Source organism: Canis aureus, chromosome 35 (genome assembly GCF_053574225.1).
Source record: "Canis aureus isolate CA01 chromosome 35, VMU_Caureus_v.1.0, whole genome shotgun sequence".
NCBI lineage: Eukaryota > Metazoa > Chordata > Mammalia > Carnivora > Canidae > Canis > Canis aureus.
In genome coordinates, this window is record NC_135645.1 from 14,070,004 (window position 1) to 14,087,486 (window position 17,483).

Consider the following 17,483-nt stretch of genomic DNA (forward strand, 5'->3'; position numbering starts at 1 on the left):
TAAAATTTCTTACGATATTTTAACTTCTCTTACTTCATCTCCCATCTAGGGGTTGAGACTTCACAATTCTTTGAAAACCATTCCCCAAACTAGATATTACTATAATGGTTTATAAGAGTTTATCTCTATATTTACCAATTTTGTTTGTTCAGTATTTCTTCCTGAAACTTAGAGATTCCTATTTTTCCTTTTTTTTTTAATTTTTAAATTATATAGATTTTTATTGGAGTTCAATTTGCCAACATATAGCATATCACCTAGTGTTCATCCCATCAAGTGCCCCGCTCAGTGCTGGTCACCCAGTCACCCCAACCCCCCGCCCACCTCCCCTTCCACTTCCCCTTGTTTGTTTCCCAGAGTTAGGAGTCTCTCATGTTCCATCTCCCTCTCTGATATTTCCCACGCATTTTCTCTCCCTTCCCCTTTATTCTCTTTCACTATTTTTTATATTCCCCCAAATGAATGAGACCGTATAATGTTTGTCTTTCTCCGATTGACTCACTTCACTCAGCATAATACCCGCCTTCCTTTTTAGGTCACTTTCATTCTTCTCTTCCTCATTTTTAAGTATTGTTCAGGAGTTTATGTAGGGAGGTTCTGTATTTATTGGTAATAAACTCTCAGTTTGTGTTTGTCTAGAGGAAAGGTCTTTAGTTTCTCATTTGTAAAATATGTTTTTCTGAGTAATTGAATCTAAACAGTTATTTTGCTTCAGCAGTTCGAAGATATTCTATTTATTTTGGCCTTCATCATTGTTGTTAGGAATTCTGTCAGTACAGGTGTTATTCCCTGGTAAGTATACAGTAATCTGTCTTTTCTTCTTGATTGCCTTTAAGATCATTTCTTTGTCATCAGCGTTTTGTAGTTTCACTATTGTACATTTAAATATAAATTTCTTTTTATTACCTTGGTTTAGGATTGGCTGTGCATCCCAAATTTGAAGATTCTGGATTTCCATTAATTCAATATTGGAAAATTCTTAGTTATTATCTCTTTTGACACTAAGTTTCATTATTTGACTCTGTTCTCTTCTCCTGGAAATCTAATGAAATTTTCTTGATCTTCCATGACACAACATTTTTCATATTTTCTATATCTTTGTCTCTCTGTGGCGTATTTTCTGCAATTTTTTCCAGATTTCTCCTAGAGACTACAAAATTTTTCTTACTTGTTTCTAATCTACAGTTTGGTCTGTTCTTGGCATTTTTAACTTTTAACAACATTAAATTTGATTCTGCAAGTTCTATTCAGTTCTTTTAAATCCCTTTTTCTGTATGAATATAATTTTGTATTTTTATAAACATGTTAAAAATAATCATTCTATAAATATATATTCTATGAATCTATTTGAATGTTATAATACTTGCCTTGATATTCTTTTTGTTTTTGTAATTTTGGATTGTGTACTCATATATCACTAACCTATATCTGCGGTATCATGTGGAGTCTGAAATCTTGGGGAAAGAGTTTCTTTCAAAGAGGATTTTCTGTTCTTGGGAATGCTACTGAGATGGGGAAAGTGTATTTTAATTTCTGGGGTTAGAGTTTCTTAGATAACACAAGTAATATAAATTCAACCCCCAAACCCATATGAGGGTAGTGTGGTAACATATTCATGGTGGAAACCTTTCCGTTGTTCTTATAAAAATAAGAGATAAGTGTATGACAAGTAATGTACTCTTCTTTATTTTTAGATAATAACTTATTTAAACTTTGTCCTGACTTTATTTTGGGGAAGGGAATCTCAGTTTCTACTTTCTGTTCTGCCTGGGTCCAATGTTCTTCTGTTCCCTAAATCGCTCTTAAAACCCTAGTGTCTATATTTCTACTACACTCTTGATAGTTTTTGGGTTAAATCAGTCTTTCCAGTACATGTTTGCTGCTTTCACTTTTGATTCCATAAGTTCTCTCTAATTACTCATGAGCCCAATTAAGCATTAACAATTTATCCACCCTTAAGCCCTAATTTTTGGTGTTTTGAATGGTAGGGTTTTTTTTAGAGTACATAATTAACAATATTTCCAGAAATAGAAGTCCTAAACAGAACTAAAATCAGATTTTACATTAAATCTATTTTTTCAGCAATCAGTTGTTATGATGATATGTAAAAGTATAAAACACACTGATAATGATAAGTATATAGTCAGATTCAGACTACTCTAATGCTAATGCTGGTGTATAACTCATGTAATTCTATTGTAAAGATGAACAGATGAAAACATTAAAAATAAGTTTAGCTATGATATGATAATGGATACACAATATAAAAAGATGTAAATTGTGATGTCAAGAACATAAAATGAGGAGCAGTAAAGGGATAAAGTTTTATGTAAGTTAAGTTGCCACCAACTTAAAATAGACTGCTATAACTACAAGATATTTTGTATAAACCTCATGATAACCACCAAGGAAAAACCTCTAGCAGATTCACAAAACATGAAGAGAAAGTAACCAAAGCATATAAAGATAGAAAGTCATCAACTCACAAAACAATACTGCAAGAGACACAGAAAAGTACAAAGAATTTTAAAAAGAGGTAGAAAACAAAAGTACAATACTCAATCCTGAGTTTTCAATACTTACTTTAAATATAAATCGATTAAATTCTCCAATCTAAAAGCAGAGTAGCTGAATGGATTAAAACTGAGATTTGACTTTATGCTGCCTCTGAGACTCCCTTCAGCTTTCATGACACACAAAGGCTGAATGTGATGAATTGGAGAAAGATAATTCCACACAAATGGAAACCAGAGAAAAGCAGGGATAATTATGCTTGTATCAAACAAAATAGATTTTAAATCTATTAAACCCCATTAAGACCCTTTTTTTAAAAAAAGATTTTATTTATTTATTCATGAGACACACACACACAGAGAGAGAGAGAGAAAGAGAGAGAGAAGCAGGCTCTATGCAGGGAACCTGACCCGGGACTCCATCCTGGGTCTCCAGGATCACCTGAGCTGAAGGTGGCACTAAACCGCTGAGCCACCCAGGCTGCCCCTATTAAGACCCTTAATAAGAGACAAAGAAGGTCATTATATTATGATAAAGGGACTAGTTCTTCAAGAGGATGTGGCAATTGTTTTTTTCTTTTTTAAAGGATCTCATGTATTTATTTGAGAGAGAGCACAAAAGAGAGAAAGCATAACAGAGAGAGCTCACACAAGATAGAGTGTGCAGGGGAGGGGCAGGGGAAGAGGGAGAAGCAGACTACTGCTGAGCAGGGAGCCAGTCATGGGGCTTGATCCCATGACCCTGAGATCATGACCTGAGCTGAGGGTAGATGCTTAAATGACTGAGCCACCCAGGGACCCCAAAGATATGCAATTGTAATTATGTTTTCAATATCAGAAAACCTTAATAAATGTATTAAGCCAATACCAACAGATCTGATATAGAGCAATATAATCAATATAAGAGACTTCAATATCTTACTTAGAAAATTAAAAGGGAGCATTGAACCTGAACTATATGGTAGACTAAATGGACCTTACAGACATATACAGAACATTTCATCCGGCAGAAGTAGAATACATATTCTTTCTGAGTGTAAACAGAGTATTGTCCAGGATGGATCACAAAGTCAAGGCAAAAACAAGTCTTATCAAATTTAAAAAGTTTGATTATAACAAATATTTTTTCCAAACACTGTGGTATGAAACTAGAAATTGATAACAAGAGGAAAATTGGAAAAAATCACAAATATCTGGAAATTAAACAACACACTCCAGAACCACTAATGGTTAAAAGAAGAAATCAAAAAAATATCTTGAAGTAAGTTAAAAAGGAAATACAATATACCAAAATTCATAAGGTGTAGCAGAATAAGTTCTAAGAGAGAAGAAAACAATCAACAACCATCATATTCACTGGTGAAAACCTATAAGCTTCCCCCCTAAGATCAGGAATAAGATAAGAATTCCAGCTTTTGCTACTTCTATTCAATATCATACCAGAAGTTCTAGCCAGAGCAATTACACAAGGAAAAGAAATGAAGGCTATCCAATTTGCAGAGGAAGACCTTGAACTATCTGTTCATGTATGACATGATTTTACATATAGAAAATACTAAGCATACGAACCCCACAACCCCAATACAATTAGGGCTAATAAACAAACTCAGCAAAGTTCCAGGATACAAAATTAAAGTCAACATGCAGCAATGTGTTGTATTCCTATACATTAGCAAAGAATAACCTGAAGAGGAAATTAAGAAAACTTCAATTTACACTAGCATCAAACAAAATAAGATACTGAATAGTAAACTTAAACAAGGAGTTGCAGGACTAATACACTAAAAACTGTAAAACATGACTAAAAGAAAATTAAAAAATTATAAATAAATGGAAAGATGCCCTATGTTCATGAATTAGAGACAATATTGATAAAGCAGCAACACTCCTCAAAAAGATCTATATATTCAATGCAATTACTATCAAAATCAGAAATGGATTTTTTGGCAGAAGTGGAAAATCATCTAATTCATATGGAATTTCAAGAGACCTCAAACAATATTGAAATACAGGTTTGGAGAACTGACATTCCCTAATTTAAAACTTCTACAAAACTGTAATAATTGAAACAGTTTGGTACTGACCAAAGCATAGACATGCAGACCAATGGAAAAGAATTTAGAGTCCACAAATAAAACGATACTTTTATGACTCATTAATTTTCAGCAAAAGGGCCAAGACCATTCAGTTGGGGTATGAAAAATCTCTCCAACAAGTGAACAAACTAGATTATCACCTACAAAAGAATGAGGTGGATCTTTATTTGACACCATATTAGAAAACTAACCTCAAGTAGGTCAAAGTCCAAATATGATTGCTAAAATGATCAAACTTGGAAAAGACAAAGGTCTTCACTACTTTTAAATTTGGTAATCATTTTTAGGTATAGCATCAAGAGCACAAACTTCCAAAGAAAACATAGAGACATTAGAGTTCATCAATATTAACAACTTTTGTGTACAAAGTTTTGTGCATCAGAGTACACTATCAATAGTGAAAAACAGCCCATAGAATGTGAAAAAATTATTGCAAATGATCCATCTGATAAGATTCGAGTATCCAGAATATTTTTTTAAAAATTTCACTACTCAAAATCAAACAACCAAATTATAAAATGGATGGATGACTTGAATAGGCATTTTCACAAGTAAGATCAACAAATAGCCAATAAACACATGATAGATGGTCAATATTATTAGTTATTAGGAAATTGCAATTTGAAACTATAATAAAATACCACTTTACACTCACTAGGATAGCTAATAATAATGAAAATAACACGTGTAGGCTCTCATGTATTGCTAGTAGAAAGGTACAATTGTGTAGCCATGATGAGCAACAATTTGGGGACTGCAAAATAAGTTAAACATGGAATTACACAGTGTTCAGCAGTTCCACTTACAGCTACATAGCCAAGAGAATTGAAAACAGGTGTTCAAACAAAAACTTGTACCTAATGTTCATAGCAGCACTACTCACAATAGCCAAAGTAGGAACCAACCCAATGCTCATCATTTATTGGATGTACACACAAAGTGGTATATCTATACAATGAAATGTTATTGAGCCATTAAAAGAAAAGAAGTACTGATGCATGACACAACATGGATAGACCTTTAGAACACTATGGGAGGGATCCCTGGGTGGCGCAGCGGTTTGGTGCCTGCCTTTGGCCCAGGGCGCGATCCTGGAGACCCGGGATCGAATCCCACGTCGGGCTCCCGGTGCATGGAGCCTGCTTCTCCCTCTGCCTGTGTCTCTGCCTCTCTCTCTCTCTCTCTCTGTGACTATCATAAAAAAAAAACAAAACAAAAAAAAAACAAAACAAAACAAAAAAAAACTTAAAACACTATGGGAACATGAATGAAGCCAGATACAAAATGCTGCATATTAGGTTTTTATTTACCTGAAATACCCAGAATAACAAACCCTAGACAGGAAGCAGATTAGTGATTGCCAGTGGGTGTGGTGTGAGTACCTATGACGACAGAGTTTCTTCTTTGGATGATAAAAATCCTCTGGAACTTGGTAGTGGTGATGGTTTCTTTACATTGTGAATGTACTAAATGCTTCACTTTAAAATGGATAAAATAGTGAAAGTTAAATTATACATATTTGCCACAACAAAAAAGTGCACTTTAGTTACTTGTAACACCTGTGGGGAAATTCTTTAGGTAATCCTGCAAATGAGAGAATGACATCTTTTTTTAAACAAATTCACTTTTAAATTAAATTTTTTATTTTGAGATGAGTGCAGATTCACAAGTAGTTGATAAGAAACAATCTACAGATCTTATGTGCCTTTAATCAGTTTTATCCATTGGTAACATTTTGCAAAACATTAGTAAAATAACAACTAGGATATCGACATTGATCCAGATACAAAATAGTTCTCTCATGTCATCTTCAAATAGAAACAGTTTTCTTTTCTTCTTTCTCATCTGTGTTCCCTATATTTAGTTTTCTTACCTTATTGCACTGGCGAGAACTTTCAACACTGTTGAATAAGAGTTGTGAGAGTAGGTATCCTTGCCTCACTTACTCTTTTAGGGGGAAAACATTCAGTCTTCCACAATTATTTATAATGTGAGCTGTAGGTTTTTTATAGATGCTCTTTATCAAAATGGGGAAGTTTCTTTTATTGCTTTCTTTTGAGGTTTTTTTTTTCACACTTTGTGTTATGCCAATAGGTATATTGAAGTCCTATCCCCAATGTAACTGTATTAGGAAGCAAGGCTTTCAGTGAGGTCATAAGAATGGGGCCCTAATGTAAGTGTTATTCTTTACTTTAAAAAAAAGATTTTAGGGATCCCTGGGTGGCGCAGCGGTTTAGCGCCTGCCTTTGGCCCGGGGTGCGATCCTGGAGACCTGGGATCGAATCCCACGTCAGGCTCCCGGTGTATGGAGCCTGCTTCTCCCTCTGCCTGTGTCTCTGCGTCTCTCGCTCTCTCTGTGTGTGACTATCATAAATAAATAAAAATAAAAAAAAAAAGATTTTATTTATTTATTTGAGAGAGACCATGAGTAGAGGGAAGGGAGAGACAGAGAGAGGGATTAGCAGACTCTCTGTGGGGAGCCTAATGCAGAGCTTGATTCCAGGACCCTGGGATCATGACCTAAACTTAAGGCAGATGCTTAACTACTTAAGCCACTCAGGTGCCCCTGTAACAGTTATTCTTAAAGGAAAAAGAAAGGACATAAGAGGTATCTCTCACTCAAGCACATACACAGAAGAAAGCCATCTGAAAACATGACAAGAAGGAAGATTTCTGTCAGCCAGGAAGAGAAGCCTCATCAGAACCCTGCTGGTACTTCGATCCTGGCCATCTATCCTCCAGAGCTCTGAGATAATAAATTCCTCTGATGTCACTAAGGTTATGATATTTTGCCTAGTAGCCCTATTGGACTAAAACAATTGGTTGTTGAATATTGTCAAGTGCTTTTCTGTGATTGATAAATGCATTTTAGTTGCCTGTACCATGGAAGAGAGAGAGAGAAAAAAACAACTTTAAGGAAACTTAAAGAGAACAGAATTCTCCTTTTTCCTCCCTCTTCTCATTCTCCTTCTCCTCCTTCTTTTTCTTCTTCTTCTACATTGCTTTTTTTTTGCTATGTTGCTACCAAAGTCATGCACCAACTCATTTAAGTTCTACTGCAAACCTTGAGAAAAGAATTCCGGGAGAATTCAAAATTTGCGTATATTTTGATGGCTGTATTATAAACTGCATTTCTACCACTTAGAATTGTATGTTGAAGAATTTTTCAGAGTAATTTTTTGGCAATACTCACTAGTTATGAGAAAGAATTAAGTATATTTTTCCTTTAAGAAATAACTTTATCAGAAAACTTCAGAGCATAATAATGACTGTAAAAATAAATAATGCTCTAGAATGATAGAGAATGATGATGTCCAATATGTTAGTTGGCAGCCACAAGGGCTTTTGACCACTTGAATTGTGGCTGATCTCAGTTGAGATATAGGATGTGGCAAATTGTCTTGGGAGATGTTGAGAATATGAATAATTGGCTCTCTGTAATGGTAGGAATGAAAAAAGGCAGTATTAGTTTGGAAATGTATTAGTTTTCTAGGACTGTTGTAACAAAGTACCACAAACTAAGAGGTTGAAAAAACAGAAAATACTATGTCACAGTTCTAAAGGCTAGAAGTCCAAGATCATGGTGTCAGCAAGGTTGGTTCTTTCTGAGAGGTATTTGATACAATTTTTAAATGCTTTTTTTATTTGGTTTTGAGGCCTATGTTAGAGACCAGTCAGTTCCTCTTCTTGAACACTTGATTAAGTCCACGTCTCAACCACTTCTTTATTAGGGCTCCCGTTCTGGGACACCATGCACATGCCCTGATTGCCCCAGGACGACTGACAATTGATCCAACACCAGGCAACTAAGGACAGCCCTTATGCCCTAATCCCATGAAATTATTCAAATTAGCCAATGCATGGGAACCCAGGAAATCTAGTGAACTCTGCTCTATCTGCCAGATATAAACTTTTCCCCACAGTTCTCACTGTTACCCTGAGCCCAGTTTATCCCCTGTGCAGCCCTGTATGGCAGCCTTCTTTCATTTGGAATTTTCACACAGAGTCTGCCTTTTATCTATTCTGAATGTCGTTTGTTGTGTCCTGCCATCAAAAAAAAAAAAATCTTTCAATCTTATAAAACATTTGGCATTGTGAGCAAGAAAGCATGGTCATGACTGCTTACTCTTGCATAGCTTCTTAGGGTTCTGCTTTTGGCTTCCTAGTTTATTCCAGATGACAGGAGAGGAGCTTGGGAATGAGCTATTGCCTGTTGGTAAGCATGAGCTTTAACCTTGCAGCTTGTTGCTGCATCTGCTAGTGGTTTCCATGTTTCTCCTTGCCCACATTTTCTTGGAGTTGAAAGGCTAAGAAAGAACAAACAACAGTCCTAAATGGTTAAACTCCACTGACTAGATACTAGCCCAAGTGGGAGTCACCTAGGAGAAATGGGAGCAATAGGCCATGTGAACCACACTTTCCAGGGTCCAGCCTTATGTTTTCAGTCTTCTGTAGACTACATATTGGTGTCCCTCTCATCCAAATTTATATATTGAAACTTATTTTTTCCTAAAGATGGCTTTTGGAGGTGTTGCCTTTGGGAACTGATTTGGTCATAAGGACAGAGCCATCATGAATGGGATGAATGCCCTTAGATAAGAAACCCCTAGGGAGCTAGCTCATCCCTTTGCCATGTGAGGACACAATGCAAAAATCAGCCTATGAACTAGAAAGTGGGTCCTCAGCAGGTACCAAATCTGCTAGTGCTTTGTTTTTGAACTTCTCAGCCTCCAGAACTATGAGAAATAAATTTCTGTTGTTTATAAGTCACTCAGTCTGTAGAGTTTGGTGATAGTAGCCTGAATAGTCTAAAATAGTAGATATAACCATTGTAACACAGCAAGTATTGAATCAAAATTAAATTTCAACAGATGAATGGATAAAGAATATTTGGTATATATATATATATGTATATATATATACAATGGAATATTACTCAGCCATCAAAAAGAATGAAATCTTGCCATTTCATTGCAAATAATGATGTGGATGGAACTAGAGGATATTATGCTAAGCAAAATAAATCAGTTGGAGAAAGACAAATATCATATTATCTCACTCATATGTAGAATTTAAAAACATGTGTGTTTTGTAGACAAAACACACACACACACACAAAAGAGACAAAACACATAAGCATAGGGAAAGGAAGGAAAAATAAGACAAAAACAGAAAGGGAGACTTAACTATGGGAAACAAACTGAGGGTTGCTCAAGGGGAGGTGGATGGCAATTGGGGTAACTGAGGAGTTAAGAAGGACACTTGATGTAATGAACACTAGGTGTTATATGCAACTGAAAATCACTAAATTCTACCTCTGAAATTAAGAATACATTATATGTTAGTTAAATTGAATTTTAATAAGAAAATGAAGATAAATTTAAAATATTAATATTGAATTAATAAATAATTAAATAAAATAGTTATATTAGAAATTAAATTTGATGAAATGAGACCCAGTGACCTTCACTTAGAATAGCTACTATGGCTCAATGTAAGTTAAAACAGGTCCCTGCATGATTGAAACACTCCATAAGACCTAATTAACAAATAGGTGATTATTCCCTCTTCTCCATTGAACAGATCAATTTTGTCTGTTCTTAAACCTGGAAAGACTGAATTGTGCTTCATGATAGATTATTGCCATCTTAATGCCATTATTGCATCCATTAAAGCCCACATGCCAATATCCAACATTATTAAGATTAGTAACATCATCTAATGTGTTTCATTCAATGCTAACTTCAACAGCCTCTCAATTTACCTTCTACTCCAAAGGGACACAATATACCTTTACTAGACTACCCATGGAGTACCTCAGTGGCTCTACCATCATACACAGGTTTTGCAAGCAGGAGTCTTAAGTGCATCCACCTTTCCCCATGAACACAAATAGGGTATTATATTAATAACATTCTTATCCAAGGAATTGTGTTTAACATAAATATTAAGAATATACAAATCTAACATCTTTAAATCCCTTTGGGATTTAGAGGCAACATATTCCACATTTACTAATTTTATTTAATCTCTCTGACACTGCTACCTACAAATGAACTCATGTTAAATGACAAGCAACCTCAACAAAAAGCTCTACAATCTATCCACTTAAAATCAATAGGATGTCCCACTCATGCTAACAGAGACTCATTCACTATATAGGCTTTAGCAACATCCTCTCATACCTCTCATACCTCCTGGGATCTCTGGGCTATCTATAATGGCCAGAAATAGCCCATGAGTTTCTGATACAAAACCCTACCCTTCACTGTTTGCTAAATCCATAATCTTAGTATACTCTTTGTTCTCTGCTTAAAATGTACATCCCTACACGTGTCTAAGGGAAATCCTGGTAGAGGATACTACCATCTGTGCCATTCTAAAAATTAATGGATACTGTTACTCTCTGCAGGAGACAACTGCCTTACATAGGTCCACACCCAGCCCCCTGAGAAGAGGACCTCCTAATCCCTGAGCTTCAGTTTGTCACCACAACCTCCCACCGTGCATCTCTGACAATGATCACCACAACTTGCTCTTCCCCTTAGTTACAAATATTGTTAATCATTACATATTCCTTAATGAATATAGTTCATATCAATGTAACTGCTGGACTTGCCTTCTTGAACCAAGGAACACACCGAGATATTATTGTCTTAAAAAATACAACTCATACTTGTAACATACTTTACAACTCAACCAGGGTATTGTTAGAGATCCTGAAAATTCCAGATACATGATCTAGGCTAATGCCATATAATGGTGAACTTGGCTATGTACTGACCTACAAGGACTCTACTTGTTTTCCTCTCATAATAAAATGATTTTTATGCTGTTTAGGGTGACGTATGTATTCGAATACCCCAAATGATGAAGCTCAAAGTTGATGTGAAGATCAGGGGGTCAATTTTAATATAGTTTTTAGCTATTACAAAATACTGACTTGACCCATATGTGAGGTCCTGACTAGAGGATGGTCAGTTTCTTTTCTTGAGACCTGATTATTTCCACATCCTACCTACTTTCCTTAGTTATTACAAAATACTGACTTGACCCATATGTGAGGTCCTGACTAGAGAATGGTTAGTTTCTTTTCTTGAGACCTGATTACTTTCACATCCCACCTACTTTTCTTATCTGGGCTTTCACACTCTTGGCCCCTGGGCCAAGTACTAGACAACAAAGAATAAACCCATAAATAATTATGCATGGGATTCTAGGAAATTATTCAAATTAGCCTGTCTGGGAGCCCTTCAAACCTAACTTCACCCGACTTGCCATACACACACTATATTCTATAGTTCCAGGTTGATGTTACCCTGTCCATTAGGACAAGACCTGTGTGATCCTATATGGGAGCCTCCTTTTATGGCACTATAAGTAACAAAGTTCTGCTTCTCATTTATTCAAATGTCTTGTGTTGTGTCCCACCATCAAAAGAAATTGAAATCCCCTAGATCATGAAGGAAGCATCTATTCCATGCTTCTCTTCTACCTTCTGGTGGTTTGCTGGAAATCTTTGGAGTTCACTGGGTTGCAGAGGGTCTGCCTTGATTTCTGCCTTCATTTTATATGGCATTCTCCCAGTGTGTGTATCTGTTTATGGTTTTCCTCTTTTTACAATGATACTAGCCATTGGACTGGATCCACCCTACCCCAGTGTGGCTGCATCGGAACTAATCCCATCTGCAATGACCCTGTTCCCAATAAGGTCACATTCTGAGGTAATGAATGTAAACAATGTCAACATATTAATTTTGAGAGGACACAACTCAAATCATAATAGGAAGTATTTCTCAAAGCCACACATTATAGCTATCATGTGATCCATTGATTTTATTCCTTGGAATATATGTAAAAGAATAAATGCATAAATAGACCAAAAGATAAGTACAAAACAAAAATGATCATAGAAGATTTATTTGTGTTAACCTGAACTGAAAATCCATGTACACAGCAAAATGGTGAATAAATTATGGCATAGTCAGATTAGAAAACCACTATACCATGTTACAAAAACCAACTATGTGAACAATTTTATTTATATGGTGTTCAAAAATTGGCAAAGTGGTGATAGATATCAGAGTAGTGTTTCTGGAGAAGGGCTATTGACAAAGAAAATGAAGGAAACTTCTTGAATAGTAGAAATGGTCTACCTTCACTTTGGAGGAGATTATCTGAGTTCATACCTACATAAAAATTCATCAAGTTGTACACTAAAGATTTGTGTGTCTTACCATATGTAATTTATGTTTTCCAAAATGGTTTCTAAATAAATTGTTGTGTCATTTATTTTGTCGCTTCAGTCATGTGGGAGACCCAATGAATTGTAAGTATTGGCTTTTTTGCTTTATTACCCAAGAAAACCCAGTAACATTTCCTGTTCATGGCTAGTCAGTGGCTAACCACTTGAAATGCATACTCCGGGGAGGACTTCAACTTTGAGCGTACTGATCTCCATCAATATCATGGTATCTGGTAAGTCTGATGCAATGATATTTTTAGCAAAAAGTAAAGCCATATTTCAATAGTGACACGGATACTCTTGAGTGACTCACAAAATGTTTTATAACTTGTTCTAGTAGCAGTGATACATTTGTATATTATCCAGCAAACCTTCATATTTACCTTATGTCAATGGCGGACTGACTACTCTGGCTGAATCCAGCGTGATGCTGGATCCATTCGGAGTGAAACTGAACTTGTGTGACTAGACAAAATGCAGTGTTTCCTCCAGTTTTTTGGTTTGTATATTTTTGTCTCCTTGAATTCTTATTTTTTGGACCTTATATTTATTGACATGTAGTTATTTTTTTCCTCTTTCGATATTTTTAATATTTCTAGCACACAGGCTAAGAAGGAAACCATAAATTTCTATTTGGGATTTTAAATTTTTTAAATGGAGACAAAAAATGAATGGGTAAACTTTGTTTCAGAAAATGAGGATCAGAGAACTTGAGGATATATAAACAAAAAATAATTTCTCGAAGTCAATGATTTCATACTCACACCAGAATATTCTATATAAAGGGAATCTTATCCCAAAGCATGAACAGATGTAGAAATGAAGGCAGTGACTAAAATTAGAGCTGTCTCAGGACACCTGGGTGGCTCAGTGATTGAGCATCTCCCTTTGGCACAGAACATGATCCTGGAGTTTCAGGATCAAGTCCTACATCGGGCTCCCTGCAGGGAGGCTGCTTCTCCATCTGCTTGTGTCTCTGCCTCTCTCTGTGTCTCTCATGAGTAAATGAATAAAAATCTTTAAAAAATAAAAATAAAATTAAAGCAGCCTCAGGCAGGTGAAAACAAACTTGAATCCATTCTGTGTTTTCTTGTAATCATCCCAAAGAAGTTCCAAAACATTCTGAAAAACACTGGCTTCCACATTACCATAATATGTCTAGTTAAGGGAGAAGAGAACCAGTTCTTAGGAGAAAGAAAGATGGAATCTAGAGTGAGGAAAAAGTGAAAGAAATTGAGAGGGAGGGAAGAACATTTGGGAAGAACTCAAAAGACAGTGAGTAGCAGATTTCTAAGTCTTTTCAAAACCTGATAGCTCATTCTTTTTAGCTCTGAATAATATTCCATTGTCTAGATATACCTTGATTTAGGCAGTCTTTCACCTACTAAAGGGCATCTTGGTTGCCTCCAAGTGTTGGGAATTAAGAATAAAGTTGTTACAAACAGCTGAGTGCAGGTTTTGTGTTTTAAGACATAAGTTTTTAATCCGACTGGATAAGAAACAAGGAGTGCTATTGATGGATCATATTGTAAGAGCATTTTAATACCTTAAGAAATTGCCAACCTGTCCTCCCAATTTGCTATAGGATTTTACATTTCCACTGGCAATCACTGAGTTCATTTTGCTTCACATTCTTGCCAACATTTGGTGTTATTATGGATCGCTAATAGATTTTGGCCATTCCTTGTATTATTGCTGCCACTCATTTCAAATGTATATAAATATAGTCTATCCAATTAAACATATATAAATATTTTTCTATATTGTCTATATTTTATATTTATGTTAAGTAATACATAAAACATATAAGTATATATCTAAAGAATACATGTTTTATTATTTTGAACAAACTGTTGTCAGATCAATTAAGAATAAGAAAAATAAAGGCTTTTATTTTTCCTTCACTTATTCATTCTTCAATACTTTCTTCCATTATGTAGATCTGAGTTCTTTCTTACATTATTTCCTTCTTCCTGAAGAACTCTTGACATTCCTTGCAAGGCAGGTCCACTGGAACCAACTGACCACAATTTTTGCTTGTTTGAGAAAGTCTTTTTTTTCTCCTTCACTTTTGAAGGGTAATTTTGTAGGACACAGAATTCTAGGTTGATGGGTTTGTTTCTCTTAACATTTAAAACATTTTACTCATTCTCTTTTTCTTGCCTGACTTCCTAAGAGAAGTTGGATATAATTCTCACCTTTGTTCCTCTATGATTTGTTTCTCTGGATTTTTTCAGAATTTTTCCTTTATCTTAGATTTTCTATTGCTTGAATATAATATGCCAGGCCTTGTTTTTTGTTTTGTTTTGGTTTATGTTTTTGGGTTTTTGTTGTTGTCATTTGGCATTTTGCCTGCTTGGTATTCTATAAGCTTCCTAGAACTTTGATTTGATATCTGTTAGTAACTTGGAGAAATTCTCAATGCTTCAGGTATTTATTCTGTTCCTTTCTCTTTCTTCTCCTTCTGATTTTTCCATTACATGTATTTTACATGTTTTCATAGTTGTCCTATAGTCTTTGGATATCTGTTTTTTTTTATTTTAAAGTGCTTGTTCTCTTTGCTTTTGAGTTTTGGAGGTTTCTATTGATATATTCTTTAGCTTAGGGATTCTTTCCTTAGCCATATCTCATCTATTAATAGCTTCATCAAAGACATTCCTCATTTCTGTTACAGTGTTTTTTATTTAATTTTATCAACTTTGCCTCATGTATTTTGAAGTTCTTATTAGGTATATGGACATATCTTGTTTTATTGTGTTTCACTTTATTACACTTTGCAGATATTGTGGTTTTTACAAATTGAAGGTTTGTGGCAACCTTCTATGGAGTAAGACCATCAGCACCATTTTTCCAATAGCATTTGCACACTTTATCTCTCTGTGTCTCATTTTTGGTAATTCTTGCAAATTTGAAACTTTTATTACTTTATATTTGTTGTGGTGATCTGTGGTCAGTGATCTTTGATGTGACTGTTGTAATTGTTTTGTGGTGTCACTAACTATGCCCATCGAAGATGGTGAACTCAAGTGACATGTATGTGTATGTGTTCTAGCTCTAGCACCTACTGGCTGTTCTTCCATGTCTCTCTCCCTGTCCTCAGGCCTCTTTCTTTCCTGAGACACAACAATATTGAAATTAGGCCAATTAGTAACTTTACGATGACCTCTAAAGGTTCATGTGAAGGGAGAAATACACATTTCTCACTTTAAATTAGAAGTGAGAAAGGATTAAGCTTACTAAGGAAGGCATGCTGAAAGCTGAGACAGATCAACAGCTAGTCCTCTTATGCCAAGCAGTAGCCAAGTTGTGAATGTGAAGGAAAAAGTCTTGAAGGAAAATAAAAGTGCTACTCTAATGAACACACTAATGATAAGAAAGTGAAACAGCCTTATTGCTAATATGACAAAAGTTTGAGTTATCTGGTTAGAATCTCAAACCAGCCACAACATTCCCTTAAACCAATGCCTAATCCAGAGCAAGGCCCTACTTTCTTCAAAATCTGTGGAGGAAAAGAGAGATGAAGAAACTGCAGAAGAAAAGTTGGAAGCTAGAAGAGGTTGATTCATGAAATTTAAGGAGAGAAGCCATATCCGAAACAGAAAAGTGCCAGGTGAAGCAGCAAGTGCTGATACAGAAGCTGTAGCAAGTTATCCAGAAATCCTAGCTCATTCATGATGGTGGCTAAAATAAACAATGATTTTTAATGGAGATGAAACCACCTTACATTGGAAGAAGATGTCATAAGGACTTTATGAAATTCTATTGCCTTTCTCCTGTCATATATATTTCTGTTATTCTCTATCATTTTTTAAGTTAGTAAGTAAGGAATCAATAAGCAAACTAAATTCTTTTGTGTGCTTCTAATCTGCACAGGTTTTTGTTTGGAGGTGGGTGGGGAGAGCATATATTTCTTCCTTTTTAAAATTCTGCTTTTATTTCTGTAGACATTCTCCACAGATTTTTATTTTATACCCTACATTCAATAACTCAAACTCTGAAGTTCTGAATCTTATTCTTCTCTTGAGGAATAAGGGAGGGAAACCAATAAAAAGTGCATCATGTCATTTTGTGGTTGCATTTTCCCCCTGTGTTTTGTAATTTTGGAATATAAACTCATAATTATGTGGCTTTGAGTCTGAGAACTAACTGGTTTGAGTATAGAAACTTGGGGAAGGACCATCCTCTTCCATTATGGCAACTAACCAGAGTCTTTGCTCACTACTATGGACTGAATGCATCCTCAAAAATTCATATATTAAAATAATCTCCAAAGTGATGGTATTTGGAGATAGATGTAGAGGCTTTGGGAGGGAATTTTATCATTAGGGTGGAGATCTTGGGTTAGTACCCTTATAAGAAGAGACACAAGAGAGTTTGCTTTTTCTCTTTCTCTCTCCCTTTGGCCCTCCCTGCCAGAATACAGCAAGAAGGCAGCTGTCTAGAAGGCAGGAAGTGGGCTTTCACCGGACACCACATCTGCTTGTGCTTTGGTCTTAGACTTCCCAGACTGTACAACTGTGAGAAAAAAGATTGTTATCTAATCCACTGTATGGTATTTTTGTTGCAGCAGGCAAAGCTGACTAAGACACTCCCGTACACTTGATTTAGATAAGACAAACTATACCCTCT

The 17,483-nt window shown here is 35.5% G+C and overlaps 1 protein-coding gene across 2 annotated transcripts in view; it reads left to right on the forward strand.

Annotated features, from left to right (window-relative positions):
- Nucleotides 1–589: 589 nt before the first annotated feature.
- Nucleotides 590–17,483, forward strand: part of LOC144305030 (cell surface glycoprotein CD200 receptor 2-like) — a 32,601-nt gene continuing 15,707 nt past the window's right edge. Inside the window, exons 1-2 of one of the 2 annotated variants that reach the window (XM_077883702.1) lie at nucleotides 590–792; nucleotides 13,004–13,087. In XM_077883702.1, coding sequence (XP_077739828.1) covers nucleotides 13,024–13,087 — 64 coding nt within the window. In that variant the 5' untranslated portion in view covers nucleotides 590–792; nucleotides 13,004–13,023. The remainder of the gene's footprint in view (nucleotides 793–13,003; nucleotides 13,088–17,483) is intronic. The other variant, XM_077883703.1, reaches the window with a different exon arrangement.